The sequence below is a fragment of the Leopardus geoffroyi genome, chromosome X (genome assembly GCF_018350155.1).
Source record: "Leopardus geoffroyi isolate Oge1 chromosome X, O.geoffroyi_Oge1_pat1.0, whole genome shotgun sequence".
In the NCBI taxonomy this organism is placed as follows: domain Eukaryota; kingdom Metazoa; phylum Chordata; class Mammalia; order Carnivora; family Felidae; genus Leopardus; species Leopardus geoffroyi.
Genome location: NC_059343.1, coordinates 98,901,034 through 98,914,414, shown reverse-complemented (window position 1 = coordinate 98,914,414; position 13,381 = coordinate 98,901,034). Strand labels below are relative to the sequence as shown.

The window sequence follows — 13,381 nt, the reverse complement described above, 5'->3', positions numbered from 1 at the left end:
GCAACCCTGAGTGCCCAGGAGGCAGGAAAGAGGGGGCTGAGCTTGGGCACAGCAGGGGCTTCTGCCCCAGGGGCACAGCCAGCTAGAGGCTTGCAGCTTCCAGGCAGGAAGGGGTGCGGTATCTGCAGCCCTGCCTTGGCTGGCACCGAGGGCACTGAGAGGAGATCTATGTCTTCTTCTTTTCTTCTTAATGTTTTTTTATTTTTGAGAGAGAAAGAGAGAGGGTGCACCCAAGTGGGGGAGAGGCAGAGAGAGGAGAACAGAGGACCCGAAGCTGGCTGTGCGCTGATAGCAGTGAACCCAACGTGGGGCTCCAACTCAAATGCGAGGTCATGACCTGAGCCGAAGTTGGGACGTTCAACCGATGGAGCCACCCAGGCAGCCCCAGATACATGTCTTTTTGATCCCTCATTCCCCAAGGCCAGGATGTGTTCTCATTCTCTGAGCTACGTAATTCTCTAGAGCTGCACACTCCCATATGGTAGCCACTAGCCACGTGGGGCTATTTAAATTTAAATGAATTAAAATTAAGTAAAATTGAAAACTCGGTTCCTCCGCATTTCAAATGCTCAGTCCTCATGTGACTAGTGGCAATTGGATTGGACAGCCCAGGTACAGAATATTTCCATCACCGCAGAAAGTTCTAGTGGGCAGCGCTGCTCAAGAATCCAGACGTGACCTACCCCCCTCAGAGTCAGGTGCAGACTCATTCTTTTCCCTCTTCCTGGCAGGTCAGAGCTCGGTAGGGACAGGTGATCACTTTCTTGGCTGTCCCACCCCATGCTACCTGCTCTGACGGCCACAGGGAAAGGTGTTCCCAGGCAGTCCTAAGTACCTTGCTGAAAACTACATCAGTGACAGCTGGGGCATTTCCCCGGTCACTTGGATATTCGGTCCCATTTCACATTAGCAGTAAGGGAACATCTGTGCAGCCCTGGCAAGTTTTTAAACTCCGGTTGGTCTATCTGGGTTTTCATCAGGTAAGTCATGGCTGACAGAGTGAAGTTCGTCCTCCAACCATTGCCTTGTCCCCAAGGTCCACTACCGGTTTGCCCGCTGCTGCCCAAGTCAGTGGCCTCAGCTACGGTTTTAGCCATCAGTGACTGCTTCATCTCTCTGGGCCTCGAGACCCATACAGAAGGGAAGGACTGGGGCGCCGGGGGGGCTCAGTTGGTTGAATATCTGATTCTTGATCTTGGCTCAGGTCATGATCTCACGGTTCATGAGACTGAGCCCTGCGTTGGGCTCTGCGCTGGGTGGGAGCCTGCTTAAGATTCTCTTTCTCCTTCTCCCTCTGCCCCTGCCCCATTCGTGCTCACTTTCTCTCTCTCTCTCTAAAAAAAAGTGGGGGGGGGGGCGCCTGGGTGGCTCAGTTAGTTGAGCAACCGACTTGGGCTCAGGTCATGATCTCACGGTTTGTGAGTTCGAGCCCCGCGTCGGGCTCCGTGCTGACAGCTCAGAGCCTGGAGCCTGCTTCTCATTCTCTCTCTCTGCCCCTCCCCCACTCATGCTCTGTCTCTGTCTCAGAAATAAACAAACATTTTTTAAAATTAAAAAAAAAATAAAAGGGAAGCACTTACTTCCCAAGTCTCTTCCCCCTGTCATCTGCTGTGGCTCTCTAGGGTCATCACCAAAGTCCATGGCATGGATATTGATTTTATTTCAGTGTCACTTTCCAAAAGAAAAATGTCACCCAGTAGTTTTGGAGGGAGTTGTGAGGAGATCTCAAAGATGGATGAATGAAAGGCCAAGGAACAAAAGCCAAGTTAGAGCAGCTGATGGGCAGGGCTTCCACCACCCTACCCCAAGTGGCTACTGAAAGCTGGTCTACACGGCAAGCCTGGCACCCACCGGCCCTCACTATGTGGCAGTCCGAAATACCTGTAGGACCTGGAGACCTGGCCCCCTCCGTCCTGTGCTTTGAGTGCTACAGAATCCTAAGTTCTCTCCAAAAGCGAGTGAGGTTATGCTTGGTCCATTCTTAGTATTCAGGGTAATCGATCACATTCTAGTTTGCCACCACAACGGCCTGCCGGAATATTCTTCCCATTCTCCTTTGGGTGTCTGATTCTTTTTTTTTTTTTCTTTTTAATTTACTTAATTTTGAGAGAGAGCACAAGCCGGGAAGGGGCAGAGAGTGGGGGGGGTGCATAGAAGATCCGAAGTGGGCTCTGCACGGACAGCAGCGAGCTCGATGCAGGGCTCGAACTCCCGAACCGTGAGGTCATGACCTATGCCCAAGTCAGACGCTCGACCGACTGAGCCACCCAGGTGTCTCCTGGGTGTCTGGTTCTATTCAGAGCTAGCTGGGTCTCCCCTTGGTCAAAGCTGAGGTCTCTGCACTCATTCTATTTTATAAAATTCTTTTATCTCCTTCCATGTCTGAGGACAAGTATTTTCTCTGACCAGCTTTGGCATTGCGGAAGTCTTCTCTGCAATCCTTGATGATCCTCCTTGATTAAAGGCACATAAGAAAAGGCAGGGGCCCCTTTCATATCGGGAGATCTCACAGTATCATCCTCTAAAGAATGGTTTCACCTTGGACAAATTCCTTAACTTCTTCAACCTTCTGTTTCCTCATGACATACAGATGATAACAGAAAGGCTATTGATACTCACAATTAATATGGCCAGTCATAGTTCCCTGCCCATATTCAAGACAGAAACGTGGAGGTAAAGTGGCAGGAGAAGGGAACTCTCCAGAACATGGTGCCCTTTGGTGCCCTCATAGCAGTTCCTGGCAGAGAGTCTCCTAAGGTCCCAGGGCCCTGAAGGACACCCCCCCCCCCCGCCAGTACCTACCCGCCCCGGGCCGGCTCAGCTGGGAACTCACTGTAAGCAAGGACTGTCCTCAGACTCCCTGTGCCCCCCGCCAGCTGCATGAGAAGTTTGACCGCCTGAAGAAGCTACACCAGGACGAGAAGAAGAAACTGGAGGATAAGAAGAAATCTCTGGACGATGAAGTGAATGCCTTCAAACAGAGAAAGACGGCGGCTGAGCTGCTCCAGTCGCAGGGCTCCCAGGCCGGAGGCTCCCAGACGCTGAAAAGGGACAAAGAGAAGAAAAAGTAAGTGCTAGGCTGCTCTGGGCTTCTGGCTTCTTTCTCCTCCTGCTCCTCCCTCCTCAGTGCAGGGCCTGGAGACAGATGGGCCTGAGGGCTGGTGGCCCGAGGTGAGCCGTGGGCTGACAGATGCACTTGGGGACCCAGAACTGGTCTCAGTGTCCCCTGAGTTTGGGTGACTTGAGAGTAGGGGACGGCTGACGTCCCAGAGGCCCGGCACCTGTGCTCGGCCGCTTAGGAAAGCCCTGCAAAGCTCTAGGTAGGGGGAGAGGGAGGGACAGGAGAGGAGAGGCAACCGGGATGTGGGAGGGGACAAAGAAGAAAGAAGGAAATCAAAAGAGCTCTAGAGTTGTAAGAAAGAGATGGATGAAAGGAAGGGTAGATAGAGGGTCGGGGGGAGAGAGAGCGCCTTGGCGGAGCCTCTGGGCACCCCCTTTCTCCCCAGAGGTTGGCGCCGATCTGGCTCACGGGCCGGCCTGCTCATCCTGTGTCCGAGGTGTTCACCTCCCCATGCCTGTAGCCACCACCCCCCCCAACCCCATTCTCACTTAGCTGCAGCCAGCAGTTGAATTGCAGCTACTGAAGGCTGCTGCCCAGTCCTGGTCTCCCACCCTGTGCTATCCGTCCCTCTTGGCTGCTTAGCTCTTTCAGGCCTGGGCTGCTGAGAACTTGGTGGGGAGACCTCAGATGCTAGTAGATTCCGTGTGGCCCACCCTCAAGGTGGAGAGTGATCGCACAGGGTGTCTAGGTCTCCTGGGATCTGGTAAGGCAGGCTAGCATGGATTCCCGCCTACGTGTGGGTCCGTAACCCTGACACAATGCCAGGCTTTGCTTGCCGAAGTCACCCATTTGTCATCCCGGAGCCAGAGGACAGGGAAGCATTTCCAGAGGGATGTACACAACACCAGGAACTGTCCGGTCGTCCCTTTTGCTCTAGTTTCTGCAGTGGGACTCGGGGAGCCCTTGGAGGCACTGTTGGGCGATGTCCTTACGAAAGGGGCCTGAGGGTCTGAAAGGTGTCCAGGGTCATTGCCTTCTGTTCTTAGCTACTTGTTCCTGACTCAACTGTTGGACATTTGCCGGAAGGAGGAAACCTCTAACTTGCCTCTGTGCCTGGCCAGTCGCTTAGGAGTGAAACAGTGGCTTCCGTACAACAGTAAAAGATCTGATATTTGTAGGCACTCAACTTGGCAATCCAATGACTCAAAAGTGTAATTTGAACACTTTCACCAATCAGTCCAGAGATGTTTGTTACGGAGTTAAAACCACTAGGTGTCAGATCACTGACTAATGAACTTTTTTTGGTGTTACCTGATGGATAAGCTTTAACTAGCCAGAAGAGAAGTGTCACTGGACACACTGATCTGGCATTGTGTGTTAGTTGCACCAGCAGGAATGGGTTCCTATTTTTAAGATCAGAAAAACCTAAATGTGTCTTCCGGCTCCAACCGGCTGCCTTCATAGCCTGTGGTATTTGTCAACTCAATCCCTGGGGCAGCTTCATGGCCCGCTTGCCGGAACTAGGAGATTCCTTTGTTTGGACCCCACTGACACTAAACTATAAATACTCCCAATTCAGTTATTCAGTGGAAGTTTCTGTCAGACCAGGTTCTCTCCTAGTTGTCTCACATGAACTGATCCCCCTCTCTCACTCCAGGCAGAGGACCCTATATAGGGAGGCGTGTCCCTCCAGTCTCCAGGAATATTTGGAATTGGTGACGGCGCCTTTGTCCAATTCCGAGACGTATGAAAACCTTGCTGGCGTGTGGGACTTCATATTAGCAATCAGGGCAAAATAGACTGTCGTCTCCCATCTTTCCAGACACAGAAATGGCCCAGGCCTGGGCTTCTTTTTTTGTTTTAATAATTCTTTTTAACGTCTACTTACCTTTGAGAGAAAGAGACAGACAGAGTGTGAGCAGGGGAGGGGGCAGAGAGAGAGAGGGAGACACAGAATCCGAAGCGGGCTCCAGGCTCTGTGCCGTCAGCACAGAGCTCCATGCAGGGCTTGAACTCACGACCCGTGAGATCATGACCTGAGCCGAAGTCGGACGCTAAACTGACTGAGCCACGCAGGTGCTCCTTGGGCTTCTTCTGTAATGCCATGAACAGTTGGTTAAATTCTGGAAAACCCTTCTTTAGATCTGGGCCACTCTGCTCCCATAGTGCTGCTGGTGGGCGGTGGGGAGGTTTGGAGGGTAGAGGCGGTGGCAGGAGGCACTTCTTAAGAGTTGGTGGTTGGATGTAATAGAGTCACGTACTCAGAATTTCCATTGGCTGCCCTGAAAGAGGTTACGAAAGAATATTGGTGTTCCCGGGGTCCCTCCCAGCCCGCCCTTCCTCCCCGCCCCCACTCTTCCTCATTTCCTTTGATCTCTAACCCGTCATTGTTTGTGTCAGCTCATAATATTGGATTTCTCCTCAAGCTCACTCCCTCTTCATCAGCTCTTACTGTTTTACAGTTAACTCTGCTGTTTGCTGCATGCTGCATGAGACCCAGGGTCCTGGTAAGCTTTATTAACTCTAAATAGAACCAGCAGTGGCTTCTAGAACACATGTCCCCACATCCCACTCCCCACCCAACATCTAATCACGCAAGAAGCCGCTCCACTGTCCTAGCTCTTGGGACTTTACAGTATGGGGACATAGTTTGCTGTGGTCTCAGGTGTACGTGTGGAATGTTTGCCTGCGTGGTTCAAAGCGGAGCGTTTTCAGGCTCGCTGCTAGAAGAGTTGAGTAGCGCAGGAGGATCCCGTGGGTCCTCAATATTTGAGGTTTCAATTGTGGCCGTTCTTTTTTTCTTACAAGTGCCTTAGTCATTGCTTTCAAAATTAACTAACGTGTAAGTGACGAGGGAAGCTTTTGGGTTTGCGAGGCTGTCCTACAATGTCACACTTGGCATTGACCCCAGGTTTGGGTATGTTCCAAGTCAATGGAAACTTGCTTCTCTATTTCCCTGTGGTGGCTGTTTCTTATTCAAGGGGTTCAAGTTCTCAAATTCCCTTTGGCTATGTGCACCCCTCCCTCCCCCCCAAAAAAACCCTATAGTAAAAGTGGAAGAAAAGAGATTTCAAATATTATAGAGACTTCCTCACATTTCATTTTATGGATACCAGCTTTCATGTACACCTTTGACAAGAAGGTAAGCAGGTAACCTTTGGTAACATGGATTCCTGAGGGCTAGGCGCTACGTCTACAGACGGAATAAAAGCCGTCCTTGACGTCATGTGGTTTATAGGTTGGTTGTAGCAATGATTAAGCACCTTCTGTCTATTCTTCTAGGCTCAGTGAGCAGGGAGGAAACATAAATATGTTTCATTTAACATAATTAGGCCTAATACTGTTTTTTACACTTTATCATAGAAACTTCCAAACAGGAACAAAAGAAGAGAGAAGATAGTATAACGCAGCCCCGTGTGCCCAAACCCTGCCCCCAAACAACTGTCAACATCTGGCCAGTCCCATTTCCTCTATTATCCCAAACATGCTGGAGCACTAGAAAGCAAAACCCACATCGTTTCATCTGGAAATACTTTAGCATGTAGCTCTGAGAGCCAGTGATGCTTAAACAAACAAACAAACAAACATAACCACTACGCTACCATTATCACACCTACAAAATTAACAATTTGTTAACATAAAATTTCTAGTCAGTGTTCAGAATACTCTAGTTGTCTCATAAATGCCTGTTCCACATGGTTTGTTTGGATCAGGGAATATAAAATACTGAGAAGACTTCTCCCCACTCACCAATGTAGTTTATGATTTAAATGGCAAGCCCGCTGTGAAGTCGCCAAACCGATGGCCACAGCTACTACTCTGGGGACTTTGGACAGCTGGCAAAACATCCTACTTTCCAGCAAATCTCAAAGAGGAAGTCCAGGCAGGCTTCTGAAACATAAAGCCCCTGAAACAGCCAAAGGGAACAACCCTCAAAGAACAACGAGACGATATATTGTCTGGCTGACAGGCGAGTCTCGGAGCCCCTGTTAGTTGACAGGAATGAAAGGGCCGACTTCCATTTAGGAAGGCCACGAGCTCCTACAGCGTGTGTCCGCTGCTGTAGTTCTGGTGCCCAGCCAAGTGGCTGACGCCCAGAGGAGCTCCGTTCTTTGTTCCCCCATTTTCAGTGAGGACAGCAGGAAAGCTGTATCGTGGTAGCTTAGGTCTCAGTTGATTCGGGTTTCGGTGCACGTGGCTTGTCACAACTCGGGTCAGGTTTCCCTGAGTAGATCGTTGTCGGTAGCCATTATGAAAATGAATTCTGGCGAAACAATCATTAAAGCCGCGCCGTACCAGTGAGAAGCAATTGGCACACGGTGGGAACAGCCAACCCCAACCCCGAGTGTCGGCTTCTCCTGGCAGGCTTCTCCCCAGTAGACCGCGAAAGTGGTTCCAATCCAAATAAGGGAGGGAGGCCTTGGCCCTGAAAGCCACAAAGGAAGCCTGTCCCCTCCCCAAAGCCCTCGGTCCAGGGGCGGATCACAAAGGCCACCCCTCATTAACTGGAGTGCCAGCAGAGGGAGGCTCTCTGTTTCCTCACTGCTTTCGAAATTGCTTGAGGTGCTGCGGCCTGCTGTCTGCAATTGTAAGAGAAATTCCTCTGTGACCCATACGCAGTCGCAGATACCGTATGTCGGTGGCTACTGGCCCCTTGACCCGTGTGTGGGGGGGGCGTGCAGCACGTGGACAGTACACACATGCCCAAATATATCCACCTTCCCGTGCAGCCCAGAGCATAGGCCATCGCAGTGTTGTTGAGGCCTCTCTTCCCCTCGGGAGTAGACAGACTAAAATAAGAGGTGAGCATTTTGTATAGTGTTTTAACACTTTCCAGAGCGTGCCTCCAGACGCTATGTTCTTTTCACCTGGCAACAATCATGGGAGGTAGAGAAATAAGGAATAATCTTCAGTTTGCAAGATGAGCAAATGGAGGAGTGAGCAATTTCGGAGCCTTACCAGGGGTCACACAGTGAGTTAGTGGCAGAACTGGAACAAGAATGCAGAACGCCTAATTTCTGGTATAAATGGCTATTCACACGAGAGGGAGAGAATGTGTGGGTGTGTGGATATGTTCACTCTGAGGAAGTGACTACAAATATACTCACATCTCACATCTGCATATGCTTTTAACTATCCCTCGCAAATATCTAATAGCCTTTATTTAATGAGATAAACGTATTCTTTGCGGGTAATAAAACGGAGGCTAGAAACACAGGCAAGGGGTTGTCAGGAACACGTCAGTGTGATGGAAAGAGTCTTGATCAAAGAGCCAAAGGATTCAGGTTCTGATCCTGTGACTCTTTCTTTGTGACCACAGTAACGTCCGTTGGTATCTCTGTTCCCGTCTCCTCGTAAGTTTCAAAAGGGGATTGATCCTACTTGCTCTGCTAATGTCACTGGCATGAAAAGTTTAAATGACAGCAAGGTGAAAGTGCTGGGCGAACGCAAACCCATAATGGATTTGCTGTAGCTCAGGTTTGTCAGGTAACTGTGGTCTGGACCCTATTGCAGAACCCCTCAACCATCCCCGGATACTTCTCGAACGGTTGGTCTTGCCCCGGGGCACCAGTCAGTTGACTGGGGCTGCTCCCAAGTAAGCTCCACCCCCTCTGCTTCCCCTAAGGGACAGCGCAGTCGGTGGCTGAGAGCCTGAGAGCCTGGCGCTCTATCCAGTGGCCTGAGGCCACCTGGAGATTTGCTGACCGGATTCCTGTAGTGTCTGCGTGGGGGGGGGGGGGCATTAGGACCTAGTAATTCAGAAGAAAGTATTCTGGTGGCTGTTGATAATGATTTTGCCAGCTTAACGCCACTGTCCTGCCATTCAGAGGTGTGTGGGGGTGTGTGAGAGAGAAAGCATGTTCCCAGGAGCCAATGCAGTAAGACCCTATTCTAACATAGCTGTATTCTAATTATCCATTAGTCGTCATGACAATTTTCTTCTAACCTTTTTTTTTTTTTTTTTTTTTTTTTTTGGTACATTAATCCATCCGTTCATTAACCCAACTTCTCTTTTCATTTTCAGTTTGGGCTTCCTGTAGACGCCCTTTTCCTGCGCAACAGAGCTGGGCCTCCCTTTCTCTAACTCCCCCTTAACACGTCCGGGGGAGCACGCCACCTGTGCCCTCCCCTCTCTTCCTGCCAAAGTTTATAGAAGCCCGGGAGTCTGAGGATGGTGTCTGGCCTCTGGTCGAGAAGCCAGCGGTCGCCGTGGTTCGGAGATGCCTGGCGCATCCCAGCCCCCCTCCTGGTGCCTCCCCCGCCGGCCTCTCCCCGGCCATCTTTGCCACACTGTGACACGTTCCTTGGTCCCATCTGCCCTTCCCCACCACCAGATTCCCTGCTCGTGACTGCTGCTTGTTCCCCTGAAGTATTTGCGTCCACCGTGGCCGGGTCAGAGCCAGTCAGCACGGCTCTTCCCCTTGGTCCCCAGGCACTGGGCCACGGCCCCTTCTGAGAGGGCTCCAGTAGGAGGTCCTCCGGTGCCTTTTCCCTCTGGCCTCCAAGCCCGGCCCTTTCCAGTTTTGAGTTGCTCCGAGTAAGTGCACTCAAGTTGTGTTAAAAATCCAGAACGCGTTTAGTTATGCCGAGGCCTTTCCAGAAAACTCGACTGCTGAAGAACATAGCATAGATTTCTCCTCTCTATAATGCCGGGTACCCCACAAATGCAGAAGGGAGAATAAACCTGAATATTCTCACCAGCCTAGTGTCTTCAATGATAGACTTCTGGAATTCTTCTGAGGTGTCTCAGTATCTTTGTAATCTCCCTTAGGGCTCCACACCACCCCCAATCAGGCAGAGCCAGTAGCAGGCCCACTTTGGAAACTGCCAAACCGAGTGGTCAAAGAAGCAATGGCTTCAGTTTTGCACTGATGGGTCTTCCCGTCTATTTAGCGCATGTCAGGAGTTTTAATCTGTATTTTGCATGGGTCCCCCCTCCCCCCGCCCCCATAAGAAGAGGTGAGACAATCGGTTGGGGAGGCAAACACCAGGTGTTGTGCTTTGGAAGGTCCCAAACCTTATCTCCAGTCTAAAACTGTTCCAGCCCCAATTTTTATCACGGGCCCATCTGATAGTGACTTTGGGAACCCGTGTGAGGTAAAGAGCCCTCCAACGTCAGGGCCACGAGGTACAGTGTGGCCTTTGGTGTTTGGCCAGCGAGAGCGAGAGCGAGCGAGCGAGCGAGCTGAAGGTCACCTGGCAATGATGTGTGGCTAACACGCCGTTTCTCTGCCCTTCCTTTGCAGTAATCCATGGCTGTGTACTGAATAGTATCCCCTGCTACAGCTGGACTGGACTCCATTTAGCCTTTTAAAGCCAAGGCTCCTATTTTAACTGACAGCTTTCCTTTGGGGTGCCAGGCAGCATCCCCCACCCCTGCCGTGTACTTCACTTTGAGCCCCATTTCTTCTTTTGAGTTCTGCCTCCGAGTCCACTGGCACTGATCATGACCTTCTTTTGTATTTTTGTTTTTTTTTTTTTTTTTGAGGTTTTTTTTTTCCTTATCGCCTTTTTTTTTCCTTCTTCTTCAAAAACACACAGTTAAACCAGGCTATGCCAAATTTTCCAGGCTTTTTGCAGTGTTGAGAATGGGGAGGGGGTTTCCTCTCTTCCATGGTAGGAAGCGAAAAGTAGAAAAAACAAACACACACACACACACTTTACATTTTCTTGCTGGCAGAACACGCGCGCAGTTTTGTTGTGTATTGTTTGGTGAGTCACTGATTGGTTAGTGACCAGAGGCGAGTATGAAATATAAGCTAGTTTCTTGAGAAACTAGAAAGGGCCTTTAGAAAGTCTCATCGTGGAGCATGTTTGGAGACCCCGTGCTTGGAGGTTCAAAACAGTATAAAACACACAAAAACGTGGATACTCAGCCAGTAGCTCAGAGAGATGCTACGTTAAAGCTGTCAAGTCTCCTTGGGAAAGGCATCCTATTTGCAGCTTTGATGTCTCCGTGTCCGGTTTTACAGCTATTTCCGGAGAACCTCAAACTTAAACAACCAGTGGACCCCCATTATTCTGGGTTATTATTTGCATTACAAGTAGGAGGCCCCCTCATTTACATTTGTTTACGGATTAACTACTTGAGACCTGAGGAGTTCCGAAAACTTCAAAAGTAGTAGCCCACCCAGCCTTTGGGAGGACTTCAGGGACTAGGCAGAAATTTCGCCTCGAGGGAGAAATTTCGGTCCATTAAACATAATGACCCGCTTCGCCCGCCCCTCCCCGGTAAGGGCAATTGAGGCCCAGAGAGGTCCAGGGACTTGCCAGATGTCCCAGTTCTGTTTCACAGCGGAAGCCAGGCGACATTCAGTGTGTCCTGACTCCCGATCCGTTTCACAACTGGATTCAACCTGTTCCTATATGTTCCTGGAGACCCAGGTCTTTTGATGTTCAGAGAAAATGAATAGTTAGCATTACAGGGCCTTTGAAGGGTTTCTCCCCCCCCCCCCCCAGAGAAAAATATCTGAGGATGGATGGGTAGGGGCGGGCAAAGCAGCGGACCAGGCCAGCTCCTGAACTGAGTGTTTCTGCTGACGGTGCCTGTTGGCTGGTCGGCTTTCCTGGAAGTCTGGAGTGGGGCCCAGGCCTGCGAATGTTTACCAGGTGCCCTAGATGATCCTCGTAATCAAGGAAGTTTGGTAAACAAAAAATCTAACCTGGGAGTGAACATGAGGCCTTTAGAAAGCCGATTCAAAGGGTTAAAATAGTTATTTTATTGGGTAGCTTTTCTCACTGTAGACAGAAAGGGGTTTCTTTTTTCCTTCTGCAGTGAAAAGGCTATTAAACTAGTACAATGGTTATTGTTTTTCTTAAGTACCCTAAATACTCTGTTAACTTCAGGTGAAACAAAACCAGTCATTAGGAATGGTCCGAGCTTTCCTGGAAAATCCCCACATGTGATCACGATCATGATCACACACACACACAAACACACACGCGCACACACACACACACACACCCTCATTTCTCTTAAGCCGAGAAGTTTGCTTTTCCTACCTGAGGTGCAGATCACTTTTGGTTTTGGTTTTGGTTTTAATCATTTGGCATTCACATGTGGCTGTTTTTAATTAAAACAAGAAGCTTTAAACTGGTGTGTGGTGTTCTTAAAAACCTTCTCGGCAGATTTCCCAGTGTTTGCCGTCTATCAGTGTCCCCATCTCTAACCTGTCTTCTCCAAGTATAATCTCTGCTACCTCGCACTGCCCACTCCCCTTGCCTTGTCTTACTTTGGATGTCCTTTTTCTTCGGCTAATTTCGTGTTTTCTTTCTCTTTTCTCTCTCCCTCTCTAGCTTTTTTTAATCTTGTCTCCAGCAGCTGCACTAAGTCTAAAGGAGAAGACTGCCATTATAGAAGAGTTAGGGTTCCATATTGTCTCAAACCAGAAACCAACCAACCCCCTCTCCCCTCAAACTGCGCGCGCGCGCACACACACACTGCACACTCCACAAGTGTTCATGTGTCCCTGTGTCCAGGCAAGAAGCTCTCTCCTGACTTACTTGGTATTTTAAATGGAAATGTCCTAACCTAACAAGGCAGGAAAAGAACCTTCAGAGCTGGAGAATGGACCAAATGTGACCTCAGAGAGACAACTGCAGACGACTCACCCAAGTGTAAGTGACTGGGGCCGGAGACCTCAGCTGTGGGTGTGGATGTGCTGTTCACAAGTTTTCTGTTTTTCCTCTTTAAATGCCAATTCTCCGGTTCGATGGGTTGACTGTCTAAGGCCACTATTAAACATCTTTGAATACGGAAGAGAAAGCCACGCGACAGTCCTATCTTCAGCATTCACAGACCTTCTGCAGACCTCCCCTCCCAGCAAGGGGGGGAGTGGATCCACTAACACTCAGGTGGGGAAGGGAGAGACAGGAGGTGGGTTTAAACTTAGAGCAAAATGACTTCATTCAACCCTCCAAGGCCAGTTGGGGTTTTGAGAGAGGGTTCTGTCCAACCCGGGTTCTGCAAGGAGAGCTTTGATGTTGAGAAATCTGCCTTGAATTCATTGGTTTAACTTGCATCAAAATACCATGTATGTGAGTGTGCTTATTCCCGTATAGCCCTACCACCATCGCCATTCCGCTGTCCAGGGTCTCCTGAGAGAGCCTCTTTGCATGTTTTCCAGAATCTGTGTTTGTTTTTCCTTTCTTCTCCTTTGTTCCCCTTTTTTTTTTTTTTTTTTTTGCTCAAGAGTGTGACCAGTCACTGCCCCTCTGGGGCTTTCATTCGCCAGGAGAAACCTCCCGAAACCAGCACTGTTTAGCTTGGTACCTTTCTAATGTCCATGTCAATTTTCAATAAAATTCAAAGAAATGCTC

General features: G+C 49.7%; 1 protein-coding gene across 9 annotated transcripts in view; it reads left to right on the top strand.

Annotated features, from left to right (window-relative positions):
- SEPTIN6 (septin 6) overlaps positions 1-13,381 on the top strand; it is a 67,416-nt gene extending 54,035 nt beyond the window's left edge. For 3 of the 9 annotated variants that reach the window (XM_045473095.1, XM_045473094.1, XM_045473088.1), the window contains 2 exons: positions 2,877-3,067; positions 10,309-13,381. In XM_045473095.1, the coding sequence (XP_045329051.1) occupies positions 2,877-3,067; positions 10,309-10,333 (216 nt within the window). In that variant the 3' untranslated portion in view covers positions 10,334-13,381. Of the gene's footprint in view, positions 1-2,876; positions 3,068-5,523; positions 5,569-9,086; positions 9,763-10,308 lie in introns of those variants that run through there. The other 6 variants (XM_045473098.1, XM_045473091.1, XM_045473097.1 and 3 more) reach the window with 4 other exon arrangements.